General features: G+C 40.5%; 2 protein-coding genes across 4 annotated transcripts in view; both read left to right on the plus strand.

Annotated features, from left to right (window-relative positions):
* The first annotated feature begins 1,827 nt into the window (after positions 1 to 1,827).
* LOC145549072 (uncharacterized) lies at positions 1,828 to 7,431 on the plus strand. 3 transcript variants are annotated; one of them, XM_081600449.1, is made up of 5 exons: positions 1,828 to 3,867; positions 3,965 to 4,054; positions 5,069 to 5,231; positions 5,891 to 6,192; positions 6,329 to 7,431. In XM_081600449.1, exons 2-4 carry the CDS (start codon positions 3,967 to 3,969, stop codon positions 6,165 to 6,167), a joined length of 528 nt encoding a protein of 175 aa, XP_081456575.1. In that variant the 5' UTR covers positions 1,828 to 3,867; positions 3,965 to 3,966; the 3' UTR covers positions 6,168 to 6,192; positions 6,329 to 7,431. The 3 variants fall into 3 exon arrangements, with proteins under 3 accessions (XP_081456575.1, XP_081456574.1, XP_081456576.1); XM_081600448.1 differs by lacking the exon at positions 1,828 to 3,867 and having other exon boundaries at positions 3,876 to 4,054; XM_081600450.1 differs by lacking the exon at positions 1,828 to 3,867 and having other exon boundaries at positions 3,876 to 4,054; positions 5,069 to 5,198.
* Positions 7,432 to 7,985: 554 nt separating this feature from the next.
* Positions 7,986 to 26,288, plus strand: part of rnf213b (ring finger protein 213b) — a 36,579-nt gene continuing 18,276 nt past the window's right edge. The window contains exons 1-27 of the mRNA XM_008437512.2: positions 7,986 to 8,065; positions 8,962 to 9,107; positions 9,193 to 10,028; positions 10,104 to 10,262; positions 11,831 to 12,000; positions 12,090 to 12,373; positions 12,455 to 12,702; positions 12,847 to 13,053; positions 13,130 to 13,337; positions 13,415 to 13,470; positions 13,548 to 13,713; positions 13,792 to 13,935; positions 14,677 to 14,775; positions 14,859 to 14,987; positions 15,963 to 16,128; positions 16,235 to 16,402; positions 16,480 to 16,626; positions 16,709 to 17,340; positions 17,787 to 17,946; positions 18,049 to 18,266; positions 19,231 to 19,374; positions 19,451 to 19,603; positions 20,034 to 21,303; positions 21,402 to 21,586; positions 21,665 to 21,817; positions 22,164 to 25,925; positions 26,018 to 26,154. Coding sequence (XP_008435734.2) covers positions 9,006 to 9,107; positions 9,193 to 10,028; positions 10,104 to 10,262; positions 11,831 to 12,000; positions 12,090 to 12,373; positions 12,455 to 12,702; positions 12,847 to 13,053; positions 13,130 to 13,337; positions 13,415 to 13,470; positions 13,548 to 13,713; positions 13,792 to 13,935; positions 14,677 to 14,775; positions 14,859 to 14,987; positions 15,963 to 16,128; positions 16,235 to 16,402; positions 16,480 to 16,626; positions 16,709 to 17,340; positions 17,787 to 17,946; positions 18,049 to 18,266; positions 19,231 to 19,374; positions 19,451 to 19,603; positions 20,034 to 21,303; positions 21,402 to 21,586; positions 21,665 to 21,817; positions 22,164 to 25,925; positions 26,018 to 26,154 — 10,103 coding nt within the window. The 5' untranslated portion in view covers positions 7,986 to 8,065; positions 8,962 to 9,005. The remainder of the gene's footprint in view (positions 8,066 to 8,961; positions 9,108 to 9,192; positions 10,029 to 10,103; positions 10,263 to 11,830; positions 12,001 to 12,089; positions 12,374 to 12,454; positions 12,703 to 12,846; positions 13,054 to 13,129; positions 13,338 to 13,414; positions 13,471 to 13,547; positions 13,714 to 13,791; positions 13,936 to 14,676; positions 14,776 to 14,858; positions 14,988 to 15,962; positions 16,129 to 16,234; positions 16,403 to 16,479; positions 16,627 to 16,708; positions 17,341 to 17,786; positions 17,947 to 18,048; positions 18,267 to 19,230; positions 19,375 to 19,450; positions 19,604 to 20,033; positions 21,304 to 21,401; positions 21,587 to 21,664; positions 21,818 to 22,163; positions 25,926 to 26,017; positions 26,155 to 26,288) is intronic.

A 26,288-nucleotide genomic window follows, 5' to 3' on the forward strand; every position in this document is an offset into this window, starting at 1 on the left:
AGCCTCCTCCTCTTCTTCTTTGGTTTCATGCTCCAGTTGGTGCAGAACATGACCCCTGTTCCTCTGATTGACCCCTGAGGGTTTCTAACCATCACAGAGACTTCAGAGACTTTCCTCCGGAGGAGGGGAGACCCAAAACTATTGTCTCGGGTGTAAATTTCCAAGATGGATCGTGATAGTCGAGAAATACCGGCGTTTGAAAGCTACTGACTCTTCTTCCAGCAACAGACCTTCAGCAGACTGCCGGGAAACCGAACTATAAAATTAAAACATTAAATGGCACCAGAAGGCCTCTCAATCAGCTATACGTCAGAGCTATCGAAGGACGCTTGTCTAAAGAAAACCTAAACTTTTCATCAGCTGACATTTTAACCTCTACCAGGTAAAGCAAATGTTTAGATGGTGGGTTTATTTAATCTACTTTTGCTTCTCCTGTTCAGACATATTGAAGTATCTGATTGAGAAAGTGCAACAAATTAAACGCTGCAAAAACACACAATCTTACCAAGTAGTTTTGATCTAGTTTCTAGTGCAAACACCTTAGTACACTTGAAATAACATAAAACTAATGAGTAACTTCTCAGCACAAAATATGAGCTTGTTTCCAGTCAACAATTCCTTAATGTTGATTAAAAAGTGCTAGTTGTAAGAGAAATAACATTTTTCCATATTATAAGTCAAAATGATTTGTTCCACTGTCACATAACTAGTACTTTTTCATGAATATTAAAGCATTATTTACTTAAGACAAACTCCGATATTGTGCTGAAAAGTTACTTGTAAGTTAGTTTTATTTTATTTTACATTTACTGAGATATTTGCACTAGAAACTAGACCAGAAATACTTGGTAACATTTTGTGTTTTAGTAGTGAACATCAGATTAAAAGCAAATTCATCGGACAGACTAATTTTCTTTTTAAAATATCATGGCTAACTCTTTTTAACATATTCAGTTTGGGCATTTGGGTCGATTGAAATTGGTTTCTATTTCCTACAAGACTAATAACTTTGGGACCAATATGAGTGAGATGATTTTCTTTTTTTTTGTTTAAAGTTGGCCACAGGTGCTCTGAGCGTTTCAGGCTCACATTCAGCTAAACTTCAACATTTTGGTGTTCATCTGTTCTTTAAAGCCATTTAAAGGGTAAACGATACGCGTGGAGTTAAAAAGTGCCTCTGTAAAATAACATAAAAAGATTAGATGGATTATTTACCGACAAACAATCAGATCACAGCAGTGTTAAACTAGCAGAAGCATCCAGAATCTCACTCGGTCCCTTTTTTCTCTCAACGATTTTCAGGTTAGTTTGGTTTTCGTTCGTGAACGTGTGCTGCGTCACTCCAGTGATGATCCAAACTGGGAGAGTTTTCAGTGAACCTCTCTCTAGTCCAGAGGGCAAGTCACGAGCGGCTCATGGTTACTAATTTATCAGATGTGGGCTTCTCTGTAAACTTGCCCTCGTCAATTAAGAGAATACTTATAATTTTAGATTAGTTTGATGCTTTTTTGCTCCTTTTGCCCCCTCGTGTGGATTTAATTTGGTGTGATTGCTCTGATGTCACACTAAGGGGCGGCTTTGACCTTTTTCCTTTTGTATTAATCTGGGGGCTGTTTGCTGAGCAAGCAAGCTCTTGGAGCGGCAGCCCGTCCTCACTTTCCTCTGAGCTGACCGAGGACCCTGAAAGTTGTACGCTGTTGACTTGGATTTGAAGCAAAACAATAAAATAAACAAAGAACACAATCAGGAGTGTCGTTCATCTTTTCTGTTTTCTTCATTCTTGTTGAGGAAGAACAAAAGTGTAAAAGCAAATCCGTTTAAATGCGTCCCAATTTATCATAATTCATTTATTTTAATACAAACATATACAACTTGGAAAATAACAGTTTAAAAGAGGTTTCTGTTGTTGAAATCAGTACATTTATAGTTGGTTATGTGTCTCTAAGTTAATCAAGGTTTTTCTCAGGAAACTTGCTAAACCTGGTGGTTGGGTGCTAGGGCAGTCATTCATCCAGCGGTCCGTCGTGTTTTTGAGTTAAAAAATGTTTAAAGTTGACAGGAAACTTGAAAATATCACTTGATTATTACGTGTTATTGGAAGATTAATATCTTAACATCAACAATAAAGTCTTAAAAAATGCAAACATTAAAAAAAAACTTAAATAAATAATCAATGCTAAGCCTGGTGGGCTGCCAGGCTTATAATACAACTGGGGGAAACTGGTACTACATCAGAGTGCATCAAACTCTTTCTTGTTTCTTTCTTGTCTCAAATGAACCTAAAAGAAATATTACTGTATTTGCTTTGAAAACACAAACTGCATTTATTAAACTACACATTCTAATTGTTGGAATGGTAATAGATTAATGTCCAGCAATATACACATAAACACCGCATATCATATGGTGATGATAAAAATGTTACCTAACAAAATATTTGTCAGGGAATTTACAAGCTTCTACCCTTTGTTTCCAGTTCTGTCCTAGAAAATACTTCTTCCCTTTGACTTCCCTGTACTCCACTAAAACAATATAGATACTTTATTCTTTAGAAACATGGCAAGGATTCAACATTTGCCATTTTATAGCCACTGATCTATTTTATGGATGGTATTTTAAAAAGTGTTTTCCCACAAATATTCAGCTTCTTTTCAAACTTTGCTCCGTATCCTCAATTGGGCTTTGTTCTGGACTTTGACTGGGCCATTCTAACGCATTATATGCTTCGATCTTAACCAGGGCTGGCTGACTCTAGTCCAGAAGAGTCAATGTCCCGCATATTTTAGATGCTCTGCTGCACATTAGCAGGCATCTGCAGAGGTTGATGACATAATGAGGAAGTTATTCGGCTGGAGCAGAGACACATGGATGTTTGGACACATCTGATCCAAACCGTTCCTCTGCAGCTCTGACCGCATGTTTACGGTCGTCGTCCTGCTGGAAGGTAAATCTTTACCTCGAGTCTTTTGTAACCTCCACTGGTTTGCTACCAGAACTGAACTGTATTTATCTCCATTTACCCGTCTTACTGTTACTTACTATTTGGTTGAGTTATGAAGGCAGCTGGTATCAGAATAAAGGGGACCAAACCTTTCTAATCTTATTTTGGGAAAGTATAATTTTCTTTACAGTGATTGTGTACGTTTACAGTAATTCTCTACTTTGTGTTTGTTCCTGCATATAAAATGGAAAAAAAAGAAACACATTGAAGTTGGACGTTACAACATGATAAAATGCAAAAAGTTAAAGGGAATGGAATACTCTTACTATGTATCATCACTGGTTTGCTACCATATTATATCTAAATCAGTTCCTTAACTTGTTTTGGGGTTTTTTGCCAGTGAGTTTCTTGCCGATTTAACACGCCGTTTAAGAAAATATCAATGAATCACTGACCGTGTTTCGTCCAGGTTCAACTGGCTTGATTCTGATTGAATTGTTGGCTCCTCATCGTTCGTCGTCTGCTGTCAGTCGTCATGTTGCTGTTTTGTCTGAATGGGAGCAAATTCCTGCAGCCAGGAATTCATTCACCAGAAGAAAAGCTTTAAAGCAGAACTACCACAGCAGTAAATCACTGCCTGTGTGTCAAGTTCTCTAAAAGTCAACATCTATTAAACACAATCTATTTGTTTTCTAATGAATCAAACGTCTAATGCTAAATTCTCAGTCGAAATGGGACAGAGGATCAGTTTGCTGCGTTTGACTCTTAGAATGTTTATTATAATTGATCTGCAGATGTGCAGCAGATGAAGAACAGGAATGTTAACCTGAAACTTCAAACGCTTCCACCAGAAACCCCCACATGAAGCTCGTCCTGATGGAGGGGAGGAGACTGAAGGTCCTCCCTCTGTCCCAGATATAAAACAGGTGTTTTCTTTATGACCACGGCGTCGTTCCAGTGAGTTTTAATCTCCAGGCTGATGCTTTAATGATCAGACACTGAAGGAAGTTTTGTTTTGAACAGGAATGAAGTCGGCTGGAGTTTTGCTGGTTTTGTCTGTAACTATGGCAGTCGCTCAGAAACAGAAACCAGGACTGGATCACGGCGATGAAGGCAAGTCCATAATCTGCTAACACAGATGACAGAAAAGAAGCAAACTATTGCATATTTTTACAGATTAAGTCCTATTTTTCAAATATTCGCTATGATTGGTTGTAAACATTTTGATGTCATTGATAATTATATGGACTGTTGTTTAATACGCTTGAGCCTGTAATTGTTTATTATGGTTTGAAGTAATGTTTTAGAGTGGCAACTTGAATCTAAAAAGGAATCAATGGAGGGAGCTAAGTTAGGGTGATGGCAAAGATAAATCATTGAAATATTAGTGAAACATGCAATAAGCTGGTAAACAAGTTTTATTGCTGTAAAGCCCACAAAAATCACATTTTAATGTTCTTTTTTACTTTTTGATGTTCTGATGTTTGTTTTTGAGAGATGCCTGTCTCATTCACCACAAAAAATTTACTTTTTGGCTGAATGAAAGTAACTTTAAATCTGCCAGTGGGGTAAATATTTCTGTCTTAACTATGATGCCTTAAATCTTATTTCTCATCTCGGTCCGAACTTTTACTGAGTTATGAAATTAAGGAACTAGTTTCTGTTTGTAGGTTTCTTTTAAAAACACTTCCAGTGCCCGACAGCATGAGTAGGTCATTTGTTGTTACTTTTGTTTTAATTTTACTTTATTCTGCTTCTATTTTTTTCTGTTATATTTTATTATTATTTCGCAAATAGTTTTTAAGTGCATTTTGGGAGAATCTAATGCAAGTTATAAACGTTTTATCTTGAGATGAACATAAGACAGTTTTCCGCAACTTATTTACAATAACAAAATATATATATATTTCCTATATTTGCTTAATAGGTCAAACACGTTTTTGTAGACAAGTTTAACTGTATTTCAGAGTTTCTAAATAATCTATAGAACTGCTGCTACTCTACCTGTATTTTGTATTAAAAAAAAGTTAAAAACATTCAGAGCACTTCTGCTGTTTGAGTTTTATTTCTGAGACACTAATACAAATAGTTCAATAAAATTTCTCTATTTGATTTGCTGACCTGCAGCTGAGAAGATGAACAGCAAAGGATGTGCAAACCTCACGCTGGTTCTAGACAACTGGAAATACGCCATCATGACACAGGTCAAAGATCTGCTGCTGCATGACCACAACACTGTGCTGCCCGACTACGGAAGGTCAGGAAGCTCCAGGCTCTGTGCCTACTTCAAGTTCAGTTCTTGTTTATGAGTATTTTCCTTCCAAACTAGCATATTTTCTTCTGATCTTTTAGTTTTGATCAAAAGTTCTCCAGGCTTTCTGAGGGACTTTAAGTTGCTTTTCAAAGCCTCTTTTTAATCATGTTCCTTGTTTGTTATCCACCAAACTCTGATACATAATTTAATTATTAATTTTTTTTATGAATATCAAGCTATCACAATAATTGTTTTACCCATTTTCAGAAGATTTTAAGATTTACTTCCCACACACAGTGGTTGATCTGCTTGGCAGTATTTGTCACAAACTCTTCATCTGCTATAAACAGATTTTTTTAAATTAGGTTTAACACATCCACTTTTCTTTTTCACAAAAAAAGCTGAAGTCCAAAGAAAAGTTCCAGATTTCTAAGAAAACCATCTGGGATCTGTTCCCTCTTTAAACCATAACATTCACTCAATGCCAGAGTTCAAATGTAGAGATCCACTCTTTTGGGTTGTAATGTTGTTTTGGCAGCAATGTGTGGGAAAATCGTCCAAATATTTTATAGCTGTCTGTTTAAGTTTAACTTGGCAATATTTTATTGGTCTTTTCATTTGTTTGTAATCTCTAAGCGGAGGTAGATTTTACTTTAACTGTGTCTAAAGGGATACATCTGTTTGCATTCCTGCAGGATCCAGCCGCTGTCAGAAGCTCTGGGAGATCTCTACAAAGAGTTCAACTCCCTGAAGGAGCGTCTCGTCGAGCTCACTGCCAGGTTCGAAGACGTCGAGTCTTTCGTGGACGGTGCTCGGTCCGGAAGAAAACCTGCAGCACAAAGCAAAGATCTGCAAACGCCCAGATGGTGGACAAGAGAGGAGGGTGCAGCAAAAGGAGCAGGCCGACCCACTGGGAGGAGGAGCAGGGTCGTAGTTCGCAGAATCCAGAAACCCGTTGGCTCACAGCAATGATGACATCAAAATGTTCACTTCAGAGGTGTAGTTTACCAATGAGAAAGTTTTCTTAGAGTTTTTGTAGTTTTGCTTCTGTATTGCATTAATTATTCTGTCCTTTATAAACAAATATTCACAGATTGATCTGTAATTTTATTTTTTATATGATTTTATTACAGGTGAACTGCAAAGATGAATGCTGCTTCGCTTCTTTAACAAGTCAACAAAAGGGCTAACTTCACCCTACTCCTTCTGAGTGAAATTTATTGAGGTCTGAGGAAAGTTTACCCTGCTCCTCGTCATCAGCTCCGAGATGTTTGGGGATTTCAAGTCATCCATCTTTTTTAATTTGTTCTTTCCTCTCATATTATCTTCGTCCCCTGATTAATGGTAGAATTCATTCAGATGGTGAGTTGGTCAAGTACTGCAGCGAAACATCTCCAAACCGCGACACCACCGCCTGTTTCACAGCTGGAATGAGGTTGTTTTTCTAAACGCTGTAATTAGAGTACATCAGACATGGCGTCTGTTCTGGTGTCCCAAAAATTAAATTTTACATCCACCTGGTCAAAGAGTATATTCTGGTCATGATGTCTGCTTTCTGTCTAGCAAACTTCAGTCAGGTTTTTGTGTTTTTCTTTGAGAGTTTCTTGTACAGTCACTTTCATATCATCTGACATGAGAGTCTGCTTCCTTTAGCATATTGTGGTCTGCTTTCTGGATGAACTTGCTTCTGTGACCAGACTTAGAGAAGTTGGCAGATGTTTTGAACAGACTAAATTCAGACTCGTAAGTTGATATAATCTTTTTTCAAAAATCCCCAGACTGCTTTTAAGATCTCACCACAGTGATCACTCTGAAATCCACAGTCTGGAGGATAAACTTCAAAATGAGCAATATTTTTAACATGTGTACCTGATGTGAAAAGACTGTCATTTAACACAAGTTATGGGGGATAAATTATGTTGTGTTGTAATTTCTTCCTCACAAAAAATGTTAAATAATCACTTCTGTTTTATTAGACTGTTTAGAATTTGTGACCTTATATGATTTCATAGGGTGTCATAAATGCAGCATAAATTTAAATTTAGAAATATTGTCAATTTATACTCGGATATAAGATTAAAAAACGTTAATACTGTGGATTTATCTTGATTTATTTTGAAAATTTTTTGAGTACATTACTTACTTATTTTCTTGAAGTGGATAAATTATGTTCCCCTACTTCGACGAATATGTGACGCTTTCCCATTAAAAATGTGGTATTTCTTAAAAAGAGGCATATATCTTTTTTCTGTCTGTTTTTATTTCATTTTCTTATAACATTTGGGGGAAATTGCATGCTTTTAAGAAGTTGTAAACTGGCTATTCCCAGATGTCTGTTTTGGTTAATAAATAGCCTATATTAGTTTCTGATATTTTTTCTTTAAGAATTTTCTAAATTGTATTTGTATCCGACTTTAATTGTTTTAAAATTTAAAATTGATAGACAATGCCGTAAAGCAAAATAGCCGGTAATTTATCAGTTTTTCTTGCGAAAATCGAAAGTGAAAACTTCAAAACACAGCCTAAGTTTCTTCTTCGATGTGACCAAAGCAGAAACGAAACTGAAGAGACGTTCAAGTGTTCTAGGGACTGTCAGAAAATTACGTATCAAATAGGACCAGAAGAACACGTAAAGCTAAGCATTATCGCTCAATTTTTCTATATACTAGTATTATTTGTTGTAAACAAGTGTTGTTATATTAAGCTAGTTTATCTTAAGTAAACTTATTAAGTGACGGGTAGAGAAAACGACCCGCTTGTGGGACACACGACACATTTGGGGACTGTCCCTCCCTTGACTTTAGAGTCTGTAATAAACGATCACAGAGCATTTCTGTTGATACTCGTCCTGCAGGCTGTCAGACGCACAGGTAAGCAATATATTACTTTAAATCTGATATATTTTTTTAATTTTGTCTCAGATTTGGTTGTATTACTAATAAAACGACAGACAGCATAGATGATTAACATCCTAAGTCAGGTTGTGTTAAAAAGTACCATTGTCACGAAAAGTCAACACTAGCGTAAATTAGCTAGCTTAAACAACAAACTTTAAAATCTGGAGTTTTTGTAATTTTCCTATAAGCGGTTCGATACTCGTAATATCGCTGTAAAATTATGTGTAGGAATAATTTATTGTCATCTATTGTTTCTTTTATTCAAGAAAGGTTATCATTAATTATAGGTGGAAAATAAGTCTTAAACATTATCTTAAATATTTTCCATTTAGAGCTGTGATGGAGTTTGTCAAATACTTTGAATTATGGCTTAAATCTCTAACCTAAAAACCAAATTATCTTATTACAGTTTATTCAGAATCACAGTTCACCATGCATATACACAACATTTGTTATTAGCTTTTCTGACTTTTAGGGAAGTAATAAATCTACTTTTAATACTGCGGTGAACTGAAGTCAACATCAGAAACAATTATGAATTTCATCTAGTTAACTGTAGGGTTATAATTGCACTTGCAAGTATATGCATATCATGCCATCACAAATTGGCCATCATCAAATATCTTCCATCATAAATAAGGCTTGATTAGGTTTAAGATCCTCCTCAGTTCAAACATTATCCAACTCGTCTGACCAGATTTTCTCCAGAAGGTATTTCTCTGGTCAGTGTGAGTAACTGCATGTTGAAGTCATATTTAAAAGAGTCTGGAAAAGGATGGTTCAAATGTGTTCTTAAAGGACCAGAAATGATGTAATTTTCATACCCATAATGAATAGATAGAAGCATTTTACCATTGCTATTTCTGTAGATATCAGAGTAAGGGAGGCTGTCCGTGGAAAGTCGTCCCCACAGATGGCGGACGGGGCAGCAAACCTCCACAGCACCGCTGAATCAGAGGAGAAATCCAGGAAAAATGATGATGTCGCAACCAAAAGACCCCGAAGGAGAACTGAGGTAGAACTGCAGATGTAATATGTTTTTATTCTGTTAGTTTTCTGCATATAAAAACTATTTAAAACCATTTAAATATATATTTCAGCAACACGAATCTGTAAATCCCACCAAGAATATTCAAGAAAAGAAAAGAAGACAAAGAAGACAGAGGAGAAAAAAGACAGCCTCAAATTTAAAATGTGAAATTGCAGAAAAAGATGAGATTGAGGTTGTTGAGACCACAAGTAGCCAAACCCAGGAAGGCTTGACTGTGAAAGAAGAGTCTCTCCAGGCTGGGGAGAGCCTGCCAAAAGAAGAAAATGTTGAAAAACCCCAGGAGAGAAAAAAGAGCGTCTCAGATGTGAAAACCAAAAGTACAGAAAAAGATGGAAATAAGGCAGGTGAGACCACAAGTACCCAAACTGAGGAAGGGTTGTTTGTCAAAGAACAGACTCTCCAGGCTGGACAAAACTTGCAAAAAGAAGAAAATGCTGAAAAATCCCCCCAGAAAGATGTTCAGATGGTTGAAGCTCAGACACAAACAAAGAAGCATAAAGGCAGAGATAGATTCACACAGACTGCAGTTGTGTTTCAGAAGAGCCAGGAAACACAGACAGACTTCCTCGTTCCAAAGCAAGATGACACACAGCGTAAAGAGATTCAACCGGCCACCGCTGGCCCGGCAGAGACTGAACCCAAGCTGCAGCAAAGCAGCGCTGCTCCGGGGCCAAAAGACGATCCAGTGAAAGGCAGCACAACAGAGTCAATGGCTAAAAATGAGAACGATCAACCTGGAGGATCTTCTGCTGAAGCAGCAACATCTCAGTCTGATAAAGACGGCCAACCAAAGTCATACGCCACAGCCGTCTCTGGGGCAGGAGGAGAGAAACAGTCCAGTTTGACAGCCTCAAAAAAAGCTGCTGACCAACCTCTAAGCACGAGGTGAGGCTGAATTCAGCAGCTTTGTTCGTTTTTGATGCTGAGCCTAAAAAATTAAAAATATTTTTTTCTTCACAGGGATAGGAGCCCAGTCAGGCCTCCTCCTGGAGTTCCCATGTTCACACTGCACATCTACGCTGTTCTGGACAAGAAGTTCAGATTCAACTCAGAACACGACACACTCCTAATGATGTTTGAAGGCGGAGGATTTTTGCCCTTTAAAATAACACATTTTGTGTGAGTATTATTCTCAGTGATGCACAGACCTAATTCACCCAATTTGATCTAGTATTAAAACTGCAGTATGTAGCTTCTTTGAAGAATATGTCTTTTTCTTATTTGTTAAAACTGTCACCATATTGTGACAGTTTATTATAAGACAGATAATCTGTAAAAAGATCAGCTTCTTCACCTCCTCCTTGTGCTGCTATTGCCGTCTGAAGAAACAGACCACTCAAAAACAACCAATTAGAGCCAGGAGGTGGGTTTTAGCACTGTCATTCATCCTCATGTACTCGCTGCTAAATGTGCCAGTAGTGGAGAAATAACTTATCATAGCAGGAAAACTATTTAGCTCCTGTCATTGGTGCCCATTCTAACTAGCCTGACATTCACAATAGGCTAGCTGCAGCGTAGCACAGAGCGGGATAGAAGAGGGAGTGAGGATGATCGGTGCCACACAAGAAGGCGATTGACAATCTCGTGTCAATTTTGTTATCACTGGGAGAAGGCAGAGGAGCTCAGTTTTTCCACCGATTATCTGTACTATCACGACATAGTGATAGTTCAGCAAATGTATTCAAAAATATATATATTTTTTTATAAAAGTTACATTCTGCAGCTGAAATGAACAGTAACATTTACAGATTAAGAGTTGCAGTTTTCCCCATAATTACAGGTATTTTCTGTAGATTCTTTAATGCTAATCTACACTTTTTCAGCTTTTAGGTATTTTTTAAAAGGTTTTATTGGCTGTAATGGCCTTTATTTGATAGTTAATTGACAGGAAGGTTGGTAATGAGAGATGGGGAAAGACATGCGGCAAAGGTCACCAGGCCCGGAATTGAACCTGTGACGGCCACGTTGAAGATGGGTTATGCTTAACCCCTGCGCCACCACAGCATACCCAGCTTTTAGGTTTTTTGGCAAAAAGTCAAACCTAAAAGTCAAACCTGACTGACTTTTTGTTCAGTCAATCCTCCTAGTTTGACTGAGCGATTTTATTGCTTTTTTAAGGAGCACTTAGCTGCTTTGCAATCAAAATCACTGCAATCTTTCTTGTTTGTTAACTTGTGAACCACATAAAACTATTGACAAATCAACCAAACTTTAAAGTGTATTTACTTGATGATTTTGTTGATGGCATTTGACAAAATGTAATACTTATTGTGGATTGTATGATGTTTTTGTGATGCAAAGCACTTTGAGCTGCCTTGTTGCTGAAATATGCTACACAAATAAACTTGACTTGACTTAGGTTGCAAGTTCAGGCTTTAGCTTCCCTGTTTTGTAAATCATTTGCTCATCCGCTTGCATACTTAAAAGCAACCAGATAAGAATTGTGGAGTTCTAGAAACTTACTTTCTTCTTACCCCAGAAATACACATACTGCAGGTACATTTGTTTATATTGACTATTTGTTGTCTCCAACCTTTTGTCAAGTGAAAGAAAACTTAACTGATGACAAAGTATTATTTTTATGGCAAACTAAGTACTTGCAGAGACATAATAATTATGTTTCAATGTCAGTGTCATGGGATTGTGGAATAAAACTTGAACTGAAACCTGAAATGTTTTATGTTCAGTGGAATAAAGCAGGAAGGCTACCTGGTAGAAGCACAGCTCTCTGTTGAGAAAAACGCAGTGACCAGAGGCTATCAGCTGACATACTGGTACGGTGTTAAACAACGAAACAAGGAAGTTATTGGAGCAGCCTATCGATCTTTTCAAATTCCAATGGACCCCAAAATAAAAGGTAAACAAAAACTTGACGTGACCAAAATGAATCTTTCATGTTGGTTTTAGTGGACTCATATAATGATAGATCTGTGTGTGTTTACCTAGAGCTGCACCTTTATGAAGGCTTCATCTGCCGCGATGATGGACAGAATTTTTTAAAAACTGGCCTACAGATGGTCGGTTTGAAGAAATCAAGAGGCGATGAAATTTCCAACTTGTGGCAGACTTCAGCATCAACTCTTCTGAGCCGCATCTTCCAGAAATGGACTCCATCAGACAAACAAAGCACTAAGACGTTGTCTGACCAGTTGATGTATTTTACACAGAGTTTCAGTACAGCTCAAAGTCGAATTTCATACCAGGACAATTCCAAACCGCCTTTAGTCAAGGTCAGCTCTGCAGAAAAAAGCCTAAAATATTATAGTTTGTACTTCTAACACGCCATCAGTAACAAACGTTTGTATCTGCAGGCATCAGAGCTGATTTCAGAGACTTTGGTGCAGATTTTAAAAGGAGAGCCGAAAGAGAAATTGCCAGAAAAATGCAGGAACTCCGGTCCTCTGGTTCTGGGTCTGTCTGTCTTCATGGTCACAAGATACTGTAACATCAACCTCGGAGTGAAAGGCTGGGCCGAGTTGTGTCTTCTGGTGACCTCAGAGGCTGCGATGGACACAAAGAACCTGGAGGAGCTGAGCACTTCATTAGGAAATCCTCAGTTGTAGGTTTTGTTTTTGTAATATTTCAACTTTTGGAAAGCAGTAATATTTTTCTTTTTACACTTTTGGAGAGATTTTAAATGTTACTATATTTGCTTTATTACTTAGTGAACTAATTTTGTTTATTCTATTTTTTCGTCCCTCAGCACGGTGATGGGTCTGATGAACCTCTGTGTCCAGAAGGTTGTGGCGGAGCTCGTCCTTCTCCCTCCTCTGCTCTTCAGGCTCAGACAGCCGGGAGCTGATGCCACTAAAGTTGGTCCAAATGTTGAGGAGGACGACTGGTCAGGACTTAAAGAGACCGGCTTTATCAGATTCAGAGAAAATGTGCAGTTCCACCCTGACAAAAGGAGGTGAGTCCTTTTGTCAGACCCACGTTGACTGTATTTCTTTTCTTGATCTCTTTTGACATGTTCTGCTCTGTTGCAGGACGATACTCTCACTGATCCAGAAAAACTTGCCTGCAGCTGCAGCAGAGATGCCTCTGCTCTTGACGAGCTGGTTGGCTCTGATCCCGTTTAATGATCTTCCTGAATTTTCCCGCCTGACTGGAATCGGAGTAGAACACCTGATCCAGAATCTGTTCTACCGACTGCGAAATAAATTGGATCTCAATCAATGTGAAGCAAATGTGAAGGTAAGAAAATATAAAATTTGAGCCTTGATGGTAAAATTGTATATTTCTAACATTTCCTTGATAATCTTTGCATGCAGCTGGCTGATAAATCTTTGAGCCACATCCTGATGGAGGCAGATAAACAGAAGGACAGGTGCATAAATATTCATCAGACCCTCAGGTTTTATAACGCTGGACTGCGTGTAAATTTATTTTTGTTTTTTTTATTAGACTGGCTAAATCTGGGAGCCTGCAGGCAGTGTTTGAGAGCAGCATCAGTGTGCTGAAGTGCACATGTGAGATTGTCCGGATTGTTCCGTGGTACCAAACGGTGGTTTTGTCCCTCCAGCTGGTGCTGAAACTGGCTGAGATACTTGAGATGAAGCTGAGAGGAGAGGTATGCATCTTTTACTTGTATTTCCTCCTAAGTGCCGATCTTTTGACTGTGATTAATTCCCTTTGTGTTTGGGTTTAGTCCAGAGACGGTGAAGAGGCGTCCAGGCAGAAAGTTGCGGAGAAGCTGTTTGCTGTGCAGGAGCGGATCAGTGAGTGGAGAGATGAACTGCTGCAGAAACCACTTGTATCTGCAAGAACACTCATCTATCCAAAAGAATTTGAGGTATATAGCTGGTAAAAAATTACAGTACTGATATGTTATTTTGTTATAATTAAATATTTAGAAATTAGAATATTAAATACTGTAAATTGGCTCTGATCAGATATAATCGACTGGCTTGCAAAGCTTCTGCTCCTTCTTTTTAAAATGAACAAACAAAATACTTTTTTTCTTATGCTCATGCTTTCTGGATAAATTAATAATGCAACTTCAGGCTATTCTCAAAAACACCTGAATATCAATAAATGTAGAAAACAGGCGGATAATGGGACAGACGTTTATAACTTCAACTAAAAGTAATGACAGGATATTGATCGCACTGACAACTTTAAAGGTCTGATTTTTGCTCTTTTTTTCCTTTTGTACACTTGAAAATATAATCTTTACTAAATCAAAACATTTTCATTATTTTCCATTATGAAAATATCCATTCCACAAAAATAAATACATTTTCTTCTTTTTTAATGGAAAACCAGGCAGAAACCGGGTCTGGAAGTTAGCAAGCAGTTAGTCCAATATACAGAACAATACTTTATTAGTAAGATTTTAATGTCGCCAATTAAACATTAAAAAACTGTAAAAAGTTTAGGTGTTTATTTCTATGACAAAATAAAATTAATGGGTAAAAATACTACATCGTTTTTAACTGCTTTCATACAGTTTAATCTTTAGAGTAAACTCATTTTCATGTTGCTGAGCCAGTTTTTGTTTATCTGAACCATCATTTCTGTGCTAACTGAGCAGCTGTGGGACGCGCTGCTGAAGGTCGAATGGTTTTCTGAAGACGTTTCCTCCAGCTGGGCGACACGGCTTCAGAAAGATCTGAAGAAGAGGATAAATGAGGTAAGCATGTCCACAGGGAGGAAAATGCTCTTTACTATCTAAAATGAGAACAATTTGCTCACCTGAGACGTCTCTCTGTGCAGGTCAGCGATGAGGATAAAGTGCTGATCTGGTGCATGGATTCACCTGCGGCTGCTTTGGGCAGAAGCCACCATGTTGTCCAGAACTGTTTCCACGAGATGTTTCTCTCGGCCGTCAAGACCATCTGTCAGGTATACAACTGGATAGGGATTTATCGTGATTTATTCAGTTTGTGGAGCTGCAAATCTTTTTTTCCTTGGAAAAGGACAGAAATATTGAATAAAGTAGAGCAGAATGTGGTCTTTTAAAAGTTATATAATACAGGCAAATAATTACCAGTAATATTAGAATATAAGCGGCATTCACACATCCCAACAGTTTTTACTTGCTGCACATTTCCCACTAAATTGGAGAACAGCCAGTTATTCTGTTCAGTAACTTTCTTTGGGTAAAAACTATATTTAAAACTGTTTGCTCTTGTTTTATTATCAATTATTTTCCACCTGAAGGCCGAAAGTGAAACAGACCATAGGCCCGGTGTGTTGGGGCTTTTAGACATTTACATGTACCCTGCACAAAGTGACTGTTTACGTAACACTATTTAAAACCACAGTGTGTAACTTTTATTTTAAAAATCTGTTTCTTACATATTTGTTAAAACTGCCACTATGTTGTAAAAGTATGATATGAGACAGATGATCCATGAAAAGATCAACCTGAGCTGGAATAGTGATGTGCAGAAACACACCACTCCTTCTCAGAAACAACCAATCAGAGGCAGGAGGAGGGTCTTAGCTCTGTCAATCAACCTCGTGTACATGCTGCTAAGTGTGCTAATGGTGGAGAAACAACTTCCAGAAAAACTGTTTATCCACCTTCATCGTTGGCCATGCTAACTAGCATTAGCGTTCATTGCAGGCTCCTTTGTGGTGAACCAGCTGTAGCGTAGCAGAGAGCAACAGGGAGAGTGTGAGCGTTGTGTACACAAACGTGATTGACAGCACTCAATCGGTGTATTTCTGCATACTGGGAGCAGAGGGAGGAAGAGAAGCTCACCAGAAAGTGACAGTTTTAACAAATATGCAAAAAAAACAAAAACACATTTATTCTAAAAGTTAGAAACTGCACCTTTAACAGTGATTAAGTCATATTAATTCTGATCACAGAGAGAAAAGGAAGGAGACTTGATGAGAATTCTGACCTCGAAGGTGAAAGATCTTCCTCCTAGAGTCACGTCTGCTGTTGTGGTCGAGTCTGCAGCCCGGTTCAGAGACAACATGGTGCTCCAGCTGCTGGATCCTCAGTCAGCTGTGAACTTCCTGCTCTCTAACTGTGGGACATTTACTTGAATCGCACAACATTTTCTTCTCGTTGTGTTAAAGTTTTATGCTCTGCGTCGTCATGTTTTTTACAGTAGCCTCGTTGTTTTGTTTTTAAGGCACTTGGAAGTCAGTCCAGGTGGACGACACGGCGGGACAGGTTGTCCACAGCTGTGTGGAAGCTGTCCGTCTTCTGGTGGCGTCCTTGCTTGAAGGAAGCGTGTCTCTGGGACAGTTGCAGATGTGTCTGAAATACCGAGAGCAGTTCAAGCGACTTTACCAGCAATGTAAGCGTCTGCCAGTAAATAGTAAGTTAAAGTTTCACCCAAACAGAATATTAATTCAGAAAAACTCTCGTCCGCAGACAAGAACACCAAGTCTGAGACGGCTCCTGCTGACGCTGACGTTGTTTTGACTCAGAGAGAGAAGGACCTGAATGCTTTCATGCAGCGCAGACAGGAGATAGATACACTGATAAAGATGTTGGCGAAGGTTACAGAAAGCATCACGGGTCAGTATATCAGACTCACCATTCGTATGTTATTGTCATCTTTAATTAAACTTTTGACATTGTGTTTTTTGTAATTCATCAGTTCCTGAGGTGTCGACTCTCGAAGCACAGCACAGCGCAGACCTCCATGCTGTGAGTCTGAATAAACTGGTGCTTGTTCAGGCCGTTGATGCACAAAAAAGGCTGCAGAAGACTGGTCCTCCTCCAGTCCTGTGGTACAAAATCAGTATGAATGTCTTGAAAATGTCCTCAGAGATGCACAGACTGCATCGCAGCAACCTGATTCTCTCCTCGTGGGTCAAACAAGCAGCATCCGTTGCAGCATCGAGATTCCCCGCCTCGCCTCCCGTTCAGCTGACTCTAATTCAGATCTCAGAGAGCATCTGGACGCCCCTGCAGGAGGAGTTCTCACAGCTTGGAGTCAGCATTGCTAAGGCAAACATCAGGTTCAGGAAGCTCGACCAGATGCTAGAGGACTCCGGTGATCAGGGTGATGGAAAGCTGCTGGAGACTGAGCTGGGTCTCATGTCAGAGGTCATCTCCACGGCAGGAGGAGTCACGGCTGAGAAAGACTGGGTCAAGACGAGGCTGCTTCAGATCCAGGAGTACAGACAGCTGCACGATGCAGCAGCTGCAGCCAGCGCGGTCCTGAGAATCGCTGAGCGGACGGGGCTTTCCGGAAACTTCAACGAAATTAGCTCCCTCAGGCAACTGGTAACAATCTAAATGCTCCACATGACATTTAACTGTGAATTTGCTTTGTTGATATTTTTTCAGTCAGGAAAGGAAAGGTTTCTTGAATAAGAATGTGTAGGAACCTTGTATAATAGATTTCCTATCTTTTACATTTGAGATCATGTTTTGAAATCCTGCATGTTAGTGAACATGTTTTTATGGTTATGGTTTAAGGCTGAGCTGCTTTTGTCGTCATTTATCCTAGAAAAATATGCTGACTCTACTGTGACGTTTTTAATGGTTTTAATGTTTAATGAAACTGTACATGCAAGGCCTTATTTGGTGTGTATGGTTTGGTTTTAGTGTTTTACAACTATCTGTTACAATAAAATGAAGTCAGCCATGGTAATTTTGTATAGTTTCTTTATTCAACAGATGGAGGTTTGCAGTTAAGTGACTCATTTTCATCGTTGTCTCCTCTTCAGGATGAAGACAGCTTTAAGCAGCGGGTCCTGGGGTCTCTCACTGACGACATGTTTCATGCCAGGCAGCAGCTCTCCGCCGTCACCAAGGAACACACTGCGTGTTTGGAAGAGTTTCTGAAAAGCCAACCTCTGATCAGCTGGGTCAGAGAGAATCTCAGAAGTAGGTCGACCCCATAATAAACACAATTTCTTACATTTTTCAGACTAGCCCTGAAAGAAGCAACTATAAGTGGTGCTTCTCTCTGTTGTGCCCATTTTCCAGCGATGAGCGATGTCAAAGTTTATGTCGAGCTAGCTTCGATATCTGCTGGAGAAAACGATACGGAGATTGACCAGGTGGCTTGCTTTCATGATGCGGTGATGGGATACGGCCCCCTGCTCTACTCCCTCCTCCCTCAGACCGGCTTCCAGGAGTTCATGACGTGTGCTCAGCAGGTGTGGGACGCCCAGAGCAGAGACGAGAAGCTCCCTGACAAGCTGGTACTGATTTTCACTTCACAGACCTTAACTTTCTTTAGCAATTTGTAAAGTCTGTTGTTTTTCTAAAGGGGTCCATTGTGCAAAATTCTCATTGCACAATTGCTTCACAAACAACAACAAGAAAAACATAACACACCCGGTTGTTTTCTGGTAATAAGTTCATGTTGTTTGGTGTCTGTGAAATGAGCCGTTTTAAAAAATTTTCAAATTGTTAAGTCACATGTGACGGACACTGCACAGTTACCTAGCAATCCCTCCAAAGCCCTGCCCATCACCTAGCAACCAAAGCCGAGCTCCAGGGTTATTTTGAACTAATTTGTACAATGGTTGCTTGAAAAGACAAGTGTTTTGTTGTCGATCTACCATCCAGAAACCACTTGCTGCATTCTTGTTGGTTGCGCAGGAGGCTCTACGTCTGCTTTTCAAAGATGTACAGTTGTGTTATTGCACATCTGTTTGCAGCCATTTTCACATGCGAGTGTTGGCGTTGAGTTGGGGAATATGACAGCTTATTTTAATTTAAAGTAACAAAAGGCCCTAAAACAACTCATTCTGAAAGGAGCGCAAACTGAGCAGACTGAAATCTCATTATTCGAGAAGGATTTTGTACAAAAATGTAATGAACATGTTTTGTGTAGGCCTATCCTAACCTGTTAAAAGAAGGGTACTCGGTTGCTTTTAATTAAAGTTATCTTTCTGAAAGTATTGGAAAAGTGAGCTGAGGAAAACAACTAGCATAGCATCTTGACATAGCAGCCAACTTCGCAGAGATTAAAAAAAGTAAACAAACCAAAAAAAGCTTGAAATCTTTTAATTTAATCTTCTTTAAGCATTCCCATAAAAGTCAAGCTCCTTGGATGTAAATCGGGTGGGTTTGAAACTTTTTCACAGCACTGGACACGGGCTGGTTAAGTTCAGGTTCTGGGTTAGCGATGACGTTGATGGTACTGGATTTGTCTTTCAGAGAGAGTCGACTCGACTGCTGAACTGGCTGAAGGCTCTGAAGGAGACGCACGGCTCTGTGGAGCAGTCTTCGCTCTCGCTCGCTTCCTCCATCAACACGCATGGAGTTTATCACGTTGGATGGTCAAGTAAAAAAACAGAGAAGGTAAAAGGCCAGTCCTCGTTAAAACACTTTCAAGCTGGATTTGAGACGTTTTCTGACCGATTTTATCCATTTTCAGAGATGTCTTCAAAATATGGTTCTGGTAACAGTAAAAGCAGGAAATGAGGTGAAAAGCTACAAGCTTGAAGATCTGCTGGAGCTTCAGAACAAGCTAATGCTGATGTCGTCTAAAGGGGAACACGGCAGAGAACAGGTCAACAGATTCACAGAGGTAAGAGACTTTTAGCGTTACAATTAGATCTTTATTAGAGAATAAAAACCCACAAAACACAAACTCTGATCTATTTTCTTCTTGTTTTAAATTAATTATTCAATTTTGATTTAATTAGTTCAGACCAACATAACATGTTCAGCTCAGTCATATCATGACAAACAGCTGCAAACATGCATCACATTGTTACATCACTTGATTACTCTAAATATTTTCCCCCAAAAAGCAATTTTGTATTTTTTTGTTCCACAAATTGAAATGTAAAGAAAACATGTTTGCTTATAGTATGAAATATGTGTATGATATGACGCCACCAAGATTAAAATAAGAAAAATTAAGCTCTAATTATTTCCATATTGCTTTTACTTACTTTATGAAAATGTAAATTGTCTGTCCAACGTTTCTACACACATGGTGTTGTGTTTTTCAGGTTTTCCAGGGAGTTCAGAGAGTTGGATCGATCCTTCTGCAAATGCAAACATCTGGCAACATGCTCTTCAGGGACTGGTCTGCTGAGGTCCACTGCTGCCCACTGCAGCAGCCATGCATCAGCATCACCTTCCTGTCCCTCAGCGGCGAGCAGACGCTGTACAGCGGCGAGGTGACAGAGCAGCTGCGGAAACTGGCTCGGTCGATGGATTTGTGCCACAAAGAGTGGTGCGCCTTCATCAGCGAGATGCGTTCCAGGTTCAGCTTGTTGAACCACTTCACCTCGGAGCAGCTGGTGTACCTGTGCCACTGGATACACAAGGTGTGTCAACATCAGACATCCGTTCCTCAGCAGCTGTGGCATCTGCTTTTTCCCATAAAGCCTCAGTGCACGGTGAATGACGTCAGGGTTGCTTACTATAACGCAGTGAGCATGAGCTCACAGGATGATGAAGACTCTGACGATGAGGAGGAGTTTTGTGAAGCTGTCATGGATGTCACAACAGCCGCATCCAAGCATGCAGAAGAAGACCTGGGAGAAGATCATGATTTAATGCAGTTTTCAACAGATGAAGAAGAAGAAGATGATGATGTAAATGGGGGCAGGCTTGATAACCTCAAGAGGCGGTTCAAGGGAAACATGTCCCAGTATCTTGAGGCGTCCCTGGACATCCTGACCCTTGCTCAGCTCCTGGAGTGCTTGTCTGAGACAAATTCGCTCCACATGATCAGAAATCTCCCACCGGGACTCCAGGTGGGGAAGCCGAACCTTGTCCTCTGTCCGAGCGCTGAGGTTTTCACCACCACTCTGTCTTTTTACATGGAGAGTCCAGAGCAACCACTGCCGTCTTCTGACGAGGTTCTGGTCTGCAGGGAGCAAACCACCAGAGAAGAGGTGGAGATCTTCCTGCGCAGAGCTCTCTGTCAAGTCTCTAGAGAAAAATGTGAGAAGATCTATTCTCTGGTTAATCCTGGTGTGCTGGGATATGAAGCCAGCGAAGCCTTGGTGGAGCTCTACGAAGGTCTAGAGAGAAGTGCCGGCCCGCATTATCGTTTGGTGATAGTCAGTCCTGTTGTGCACCAGCACAGATGTGTCCCGTCTTACTTCAGCAACTACAAAGTGCAGACTGGCATGAATCTAAGAGAGGAGAGTGCTAGAAAGTACCTTCGTCATCACTTCACCCTAAGCACCTTGTCCCAAGACCCAGTCGCTCTGGTTTCTCCAGATCAGCTCTCTGTCTGGATGGTGTCATCTGCACGCCCTGCAGTTGGTGAGCAATGTTTTCTATCTGCTTCCAGCAGTGAGATGGCTTCAGTTAACAGGGTTAATAAAAAATATATATTGACATCAGTATTTTCCACATGACAGGAAAGTCCCTTTACGTGAAGCATTTGTTTGAGAAGTTCCAGCAGAAATCTCCGAGAGCGAAACATGTGAGGATCCGTCTGATCGAGGCGAGCGTGGACGTTGACTCGTTGGTTAACACTCTGACAGAGAGACTGTCTCAGCTCAGAGAGCAGGACCCTGTTCTTCTTCATATTGACCCAGCTGGCGTGAGTAGCCATGTTTTACACAGTCGGACAGCTCGTTTGGTTGTTGGCTGAAAGCCCCGACTTTTTTCCCCCGTTCAGGTTCGCTCAGGTTTGGAGGAGCTTCTGTTCCGTCTGTTGGTTCTGGGCTGTTTGAGCGACAGCCATGGCGTGTTGTGGAGAAAGAATAAGGCTCATCTGATCACAGTGGAAGTTCAGAAAGCAATCACATACCATCAAAACCAGGCAAAAGAGGTAGGAATTGTTTTTGGTATCTTGGAATAGATGCAATCTGAAGCCTGTTCCTGCAGAACATTTCTGTCATAGACTATAAAGTTAAATGCTGATACATAATTACCTCTTGGATTAGATTGGGCACATTGTCGCCAATATTCAATCTAGAATCCAATCTATAATTATTTTTCAATTTCGGAACCAATATAGATATTAATATTGGATCAGCGGATCTCTAATAATTACAGAATCAAACTTGCAGTTTCGTTTGCAAAATATGTCTTTCAGATCTATTCAATGTTTTTCTTCTTTTAACATAGACTATTGCATGTTACGTATTAATTATGTCACCAATTTGATTCTTTAGATGAAGGTCGGACTTCTGGAAATTCTGCCCACCATTCATTGCAAAGCTCCAAAAGAAGTTATGCAGCTGTTGGGCAGTACAAGGCAAAACAGATTTGATCCACTTGTAGACGAACAGGAGTTTTCCAGCGAGGGAATTCAAAGGCCCTATCAATACTTAAGACTCTACTCCCAGAATCAGCGTCTGGATCGATTTAACTATCAGAAAGGATCCAGAGTTGGGGATCCCAGAGACTGCCTTCGTCTCTTGCTTCATCACTGTGGCATGAAAAATCCATCTTGGGGTGAACTGAAGAACTTCTCCTGGTTCCTCAATGTGCAGCTGAAAGACTGTGAAGTCTCCGTTTTCTGTGATCCAGACTTCCTTGCTGACCATCTGCCAGGCTTTAAGGACTTCATTGTGAAGTTCATGATTCACATGGCAAGAGATTTCGCCTCGCCGTCTCTAAACACATCTGATGAAAGCCCCTCTCTTCACATTGAAAACAATCTAGAAGAAGACCTTCTTACTCGTCTGTCAATTCGAAAGCGATGGGAGAATGAATCACATCCGTATATTTTCTTCAATGCTGACCATTCCTCAATGTCTTTCCTTGGCTTTAATGTGCAGATCTGTCAAAGACGAAACACACTCAGGGCAGTTGATCCTCACAGCAATGAGGTTCTCATAGAGAACGTGATGTCACTGGAACTTTTCAATGGCTTGCAACGACAAAGGATTTCGCTTACCGAGGACTTTGACGAGCTGCCCCGGTCAGACAAAATCAAAAGAATTTCTTGTGTTGTTGGTGCAACCAGAGGAATCATGGACAGAAACTTTGATCCAGACCCAACCTACGAGCTCACGGCAGACAATGTGATGAAGATGTTGGCCATACACATGAGGTTCCGATGTGGCATCCCAGTTGTGATCATGGGTGAGACTGGCTGTGGAAAAACCAGACTGGTCCGTTTCCTCTGTACTTTGCAAAGAGAGGAAAGACCAATAGAGAACATGGTTCTTGTTAAAGTACATGGTGGAACCACAGCAGAAATGATTTATAGAAAGGTGCGGGAGGCTGAGGTTCTTGCCCACAAAAATCAGCAGCAGCACAACCTTGATACCATTTTGTTCTTTGACGAAGCCAACACCACAGAGGCAATTTTTGCCATCAAGGAAATCCTGTGTGACCAAACAATGAAGGGAGAACCTCTGAGGCCAGAAAGTGGCCTAAAAATAATAGCTGCTTGCAATCCGTACAGGAAACACTCACCGGAAATGGTGGAACGTTTGGAACGTGCAGGACTGGGATACCGAGTGAAGGCAAACGAAACCGAAGACCGACTTGGCAAAGTCCCTTTGAGGCAGCTGGTGTACAGAGTTCACCCTCTGCCTCCAAGCATGGTGTCTTTGGTGTGGGACTTTGGCCAGTTGAGTGATTCAACTGAGCTTTCCTACATCAAACAGATTGTCCAGAAGAAAGTTTCCGATCACCGTTTGCCAGCATCGTGCAAAAGGATCATTTCAGATGTACTGGCTGCCTCCCAGAAATACATGAGAAGTCGGAAAAATGAATGTAGCTTTGTAAGTCTGAGAGATGTAGAGAGGTCCATGAAAGTGTTAGTTTGGTTTTACCAACACAGTCAAGACATTTTCACCAACATAGCTAATCTCAGTGATGATCAAAGAGCCCTGAAGTGCTTGATCTTAGCTGTTGGAGTATGCTACTACCCATCTCTTGTAGCCAAAGACGACTACCTGGAAGAAATTTGCGGGTACTTTCCAAGACCTGTGAACCGTGTTCCAGCATTGCAAGAGGAGATTTCATCCTGTCAAGACCTCTTTCTCCAGAATGTTCAGACAAGGGAGACCATTGCCAAAAACATTGCACTCAAAGAGAACGTGTTTCTCATGGTGGTCTGCATAGAACTGAGGATCCCACTGTTTCTGGTCGGCAAACCAGGCAGCTCCAAGTCTCTTGCTAAAACTGTTGTCGCTGATGCCATGCAGGGCCAGAACTCCCACTGTCAGCTATTTAAGAAACTGAAACAAGTCCACATGGTCTCTTTCCAATGCAGCCCTCACTCAAGTCCAGAAGGCATCATAGGAACATTCAGGAACTGTGCTCGTTTCCAAAAGGACAAAAATATGGAGGAGTATGTGTCAGTGGTGGTGTTAGATGAGATAGGACTAGCAGAAGATTCTCCACAGATGCCACTAAAGACACTTCATCCTCTGCTGGAGGATGGATGCATTGACAATGACAAGCCAGATCCACACATGAAAGTCGGGTTTGTTGGCATCTCCAACTGGGCTCTTGACCCAGCAAAGATGAACCGAGGAATATTCGTGTCCAGGTGGGACCCAAGTGAGGATGAACTTGTGGAGACTGCCAGTGGCATTTGTTCATCTTCCAAGCAGATTCTTCTGAAAATAAAACATCTCTTTCCATCATTGGCCAAGGCCTTCTTAAATATCTGCAATGAGACCTCAAAGAATCAGTTCTTTGGCCTGAGGGATTACTACAGCCTGGTCAAAATGCTGTTTGCTGCAGTCAAGGCCACACAACAAGAGCCAAATGGTGAGCAACTTGTAGAGGTCATCCTACGTAACTTCAGTGGACAGCCGGACAGCTTTGACCCAGTCATATTTTTCCAAGACGTCCTGCAAGATCTGACTGAAATTCCCAGACCAAGAACCTTGCAGATGATATTAAGGAATCTTGATCATGGGACCAGAGAGGAGAGCCGCTATCTCTTGTTGCTGACCACAAACAATGCAGCTCTGCATATCCTTCAGCAACAGGTCTTTGCAAAAGGAGACTATCCACCACCCGAAATCATCTTTGGCTCAGGATTTCCAAAAGACCAGGAATACGCCCAAATATGCAGGAATGTCAACCGAGTAAAAACCTGCATGGAGACCGGAAGAACTGTCATCCTCCTTAACATGCAAAATCTCTACGAAAGCCTTTACGATGCCTTGAACCAGTACTACGTTTACCTCAGTAAGCAGCAGTATGTTGATCTGGGTCTCGGCTCCCACAGAATAAAATGCCGTGTTCATACAAACTTCCGGTTGGTTGTGGTGGAAGACCAGAAGAAGGTGTATGAGCACTTCCCAGTTCCCCTCATCAACAGGCTGGAAAAACACAGAGTGGATCGGAGCACCGATCTGGAGGCATGGCAGCACCGCGTTCTCAACAAACTGAGAGAGTGGGTAAAGGCATTCTCTGGAGAGGCCATTGATGATTTCAAGCCCTCTGACATTTTCATTGGCTTCCACGGTGATGCATGTGCCAGTGCTTTGTTGCAAGCCCTAGAAAAGAGACAACAAACTGCTTTTGACAAGGGAGAAGAACAGGAGGAAGAGGACAAACCAAAAACACTTGAGCCAGATGACCAGGACCAAGTGGTTGAGATGGAGCCCAACAAGTTTGTTGATGCAATGGACATTGAGCAAGAAACTGAAAAAATGGATAAGAATGATGAATCCAGTGAAGTTGGGGATGATAGAGAAATGTTGGAAAATGAAGAGCTGATGGAGACAGAAAATGACGAGTCTGCCAGAGAAAATGAGGAAGAGGTCTTCAGCTTGGCGAAAAGTTTGTTGTTAAACTGTGCCACCCCAGATGCTGTTGTGAGGCTCAAATACTCAGATTTATCTAATCAGGACAAAGAGAAACTTCAGAGATTGTACTTCCAGCAGCAACATCACCACTCACTCCGAGATTTTCTGGGAGCTTGTTTGAACACACACCAGGACTCTAGCAAGTTCCTGGAGGTAAGGCTGAAATCTCATCTCCAACGTCACTCTTCCCTTTAGACTTCACAAAAACTCTTGACTGCACTTTGCTCTATGTTCTTTTTTTATAGATCACAACATTTTCCAGCTTGCTGACAAAATTAGATGTAAGGGGTGTAGCCCCTGCGCTAGGACTTCATACAGACAGGATCCTCTTGCTGTCACTCCACCAGTTTGACACTGAAGTCTCTTTCTGCAAAAAAATACGGTAAAACAGACTGAGTCATGCATCTTTCATATTTTTATGCATGCGATCAAACTATTAGCAAAAATCTGAAGATACCATAACCAAAAATAAAAAATTGTCTGACACCTGCCTGTTATGTTTTATAAACCCAGGCT

Source organism: Poecilia reticulata, chromosome 19 (assembly GCF_904066995.2).
Source record: "Poecilia reticulata chromosome 19, P_reticulata-male-v2, whole genome shotgun sequence".
Taxonomy (NCBI): domain Eukaryota; kingdom Metazoa; phylum Chordata; class Actinopteri; order Cyprinodontiformes; family Poeciliidae; genus Poecilia; species Poecilia reticulata.

Excerpts from the sequence above, each read along its gene's own strand:
- LOC145549072 (XM_081600449.1), top strand. The coding sequence starts at position 3,967 with ATGAAGTCGGCTGGAGTTTTGCTGGTTTTGTCTGTAACTATGGCAGTC. Across the intron at positions 4,055-5,068 it reads ACTGGATCACGGCGATGAAG|CTGAGAAGATGAACAGCAAA; the intron begins GCAAGTCCATAA and ends GCTGACCTGCAG. Across the intron at positions 5,232-5,890 it reads AGGCTCTGTGCCTACTTCAA|GATCCAGCCGCTGTCAGAAG; the intron begins GTTCAGTTCTTG and ends GCATTCCTGCAG.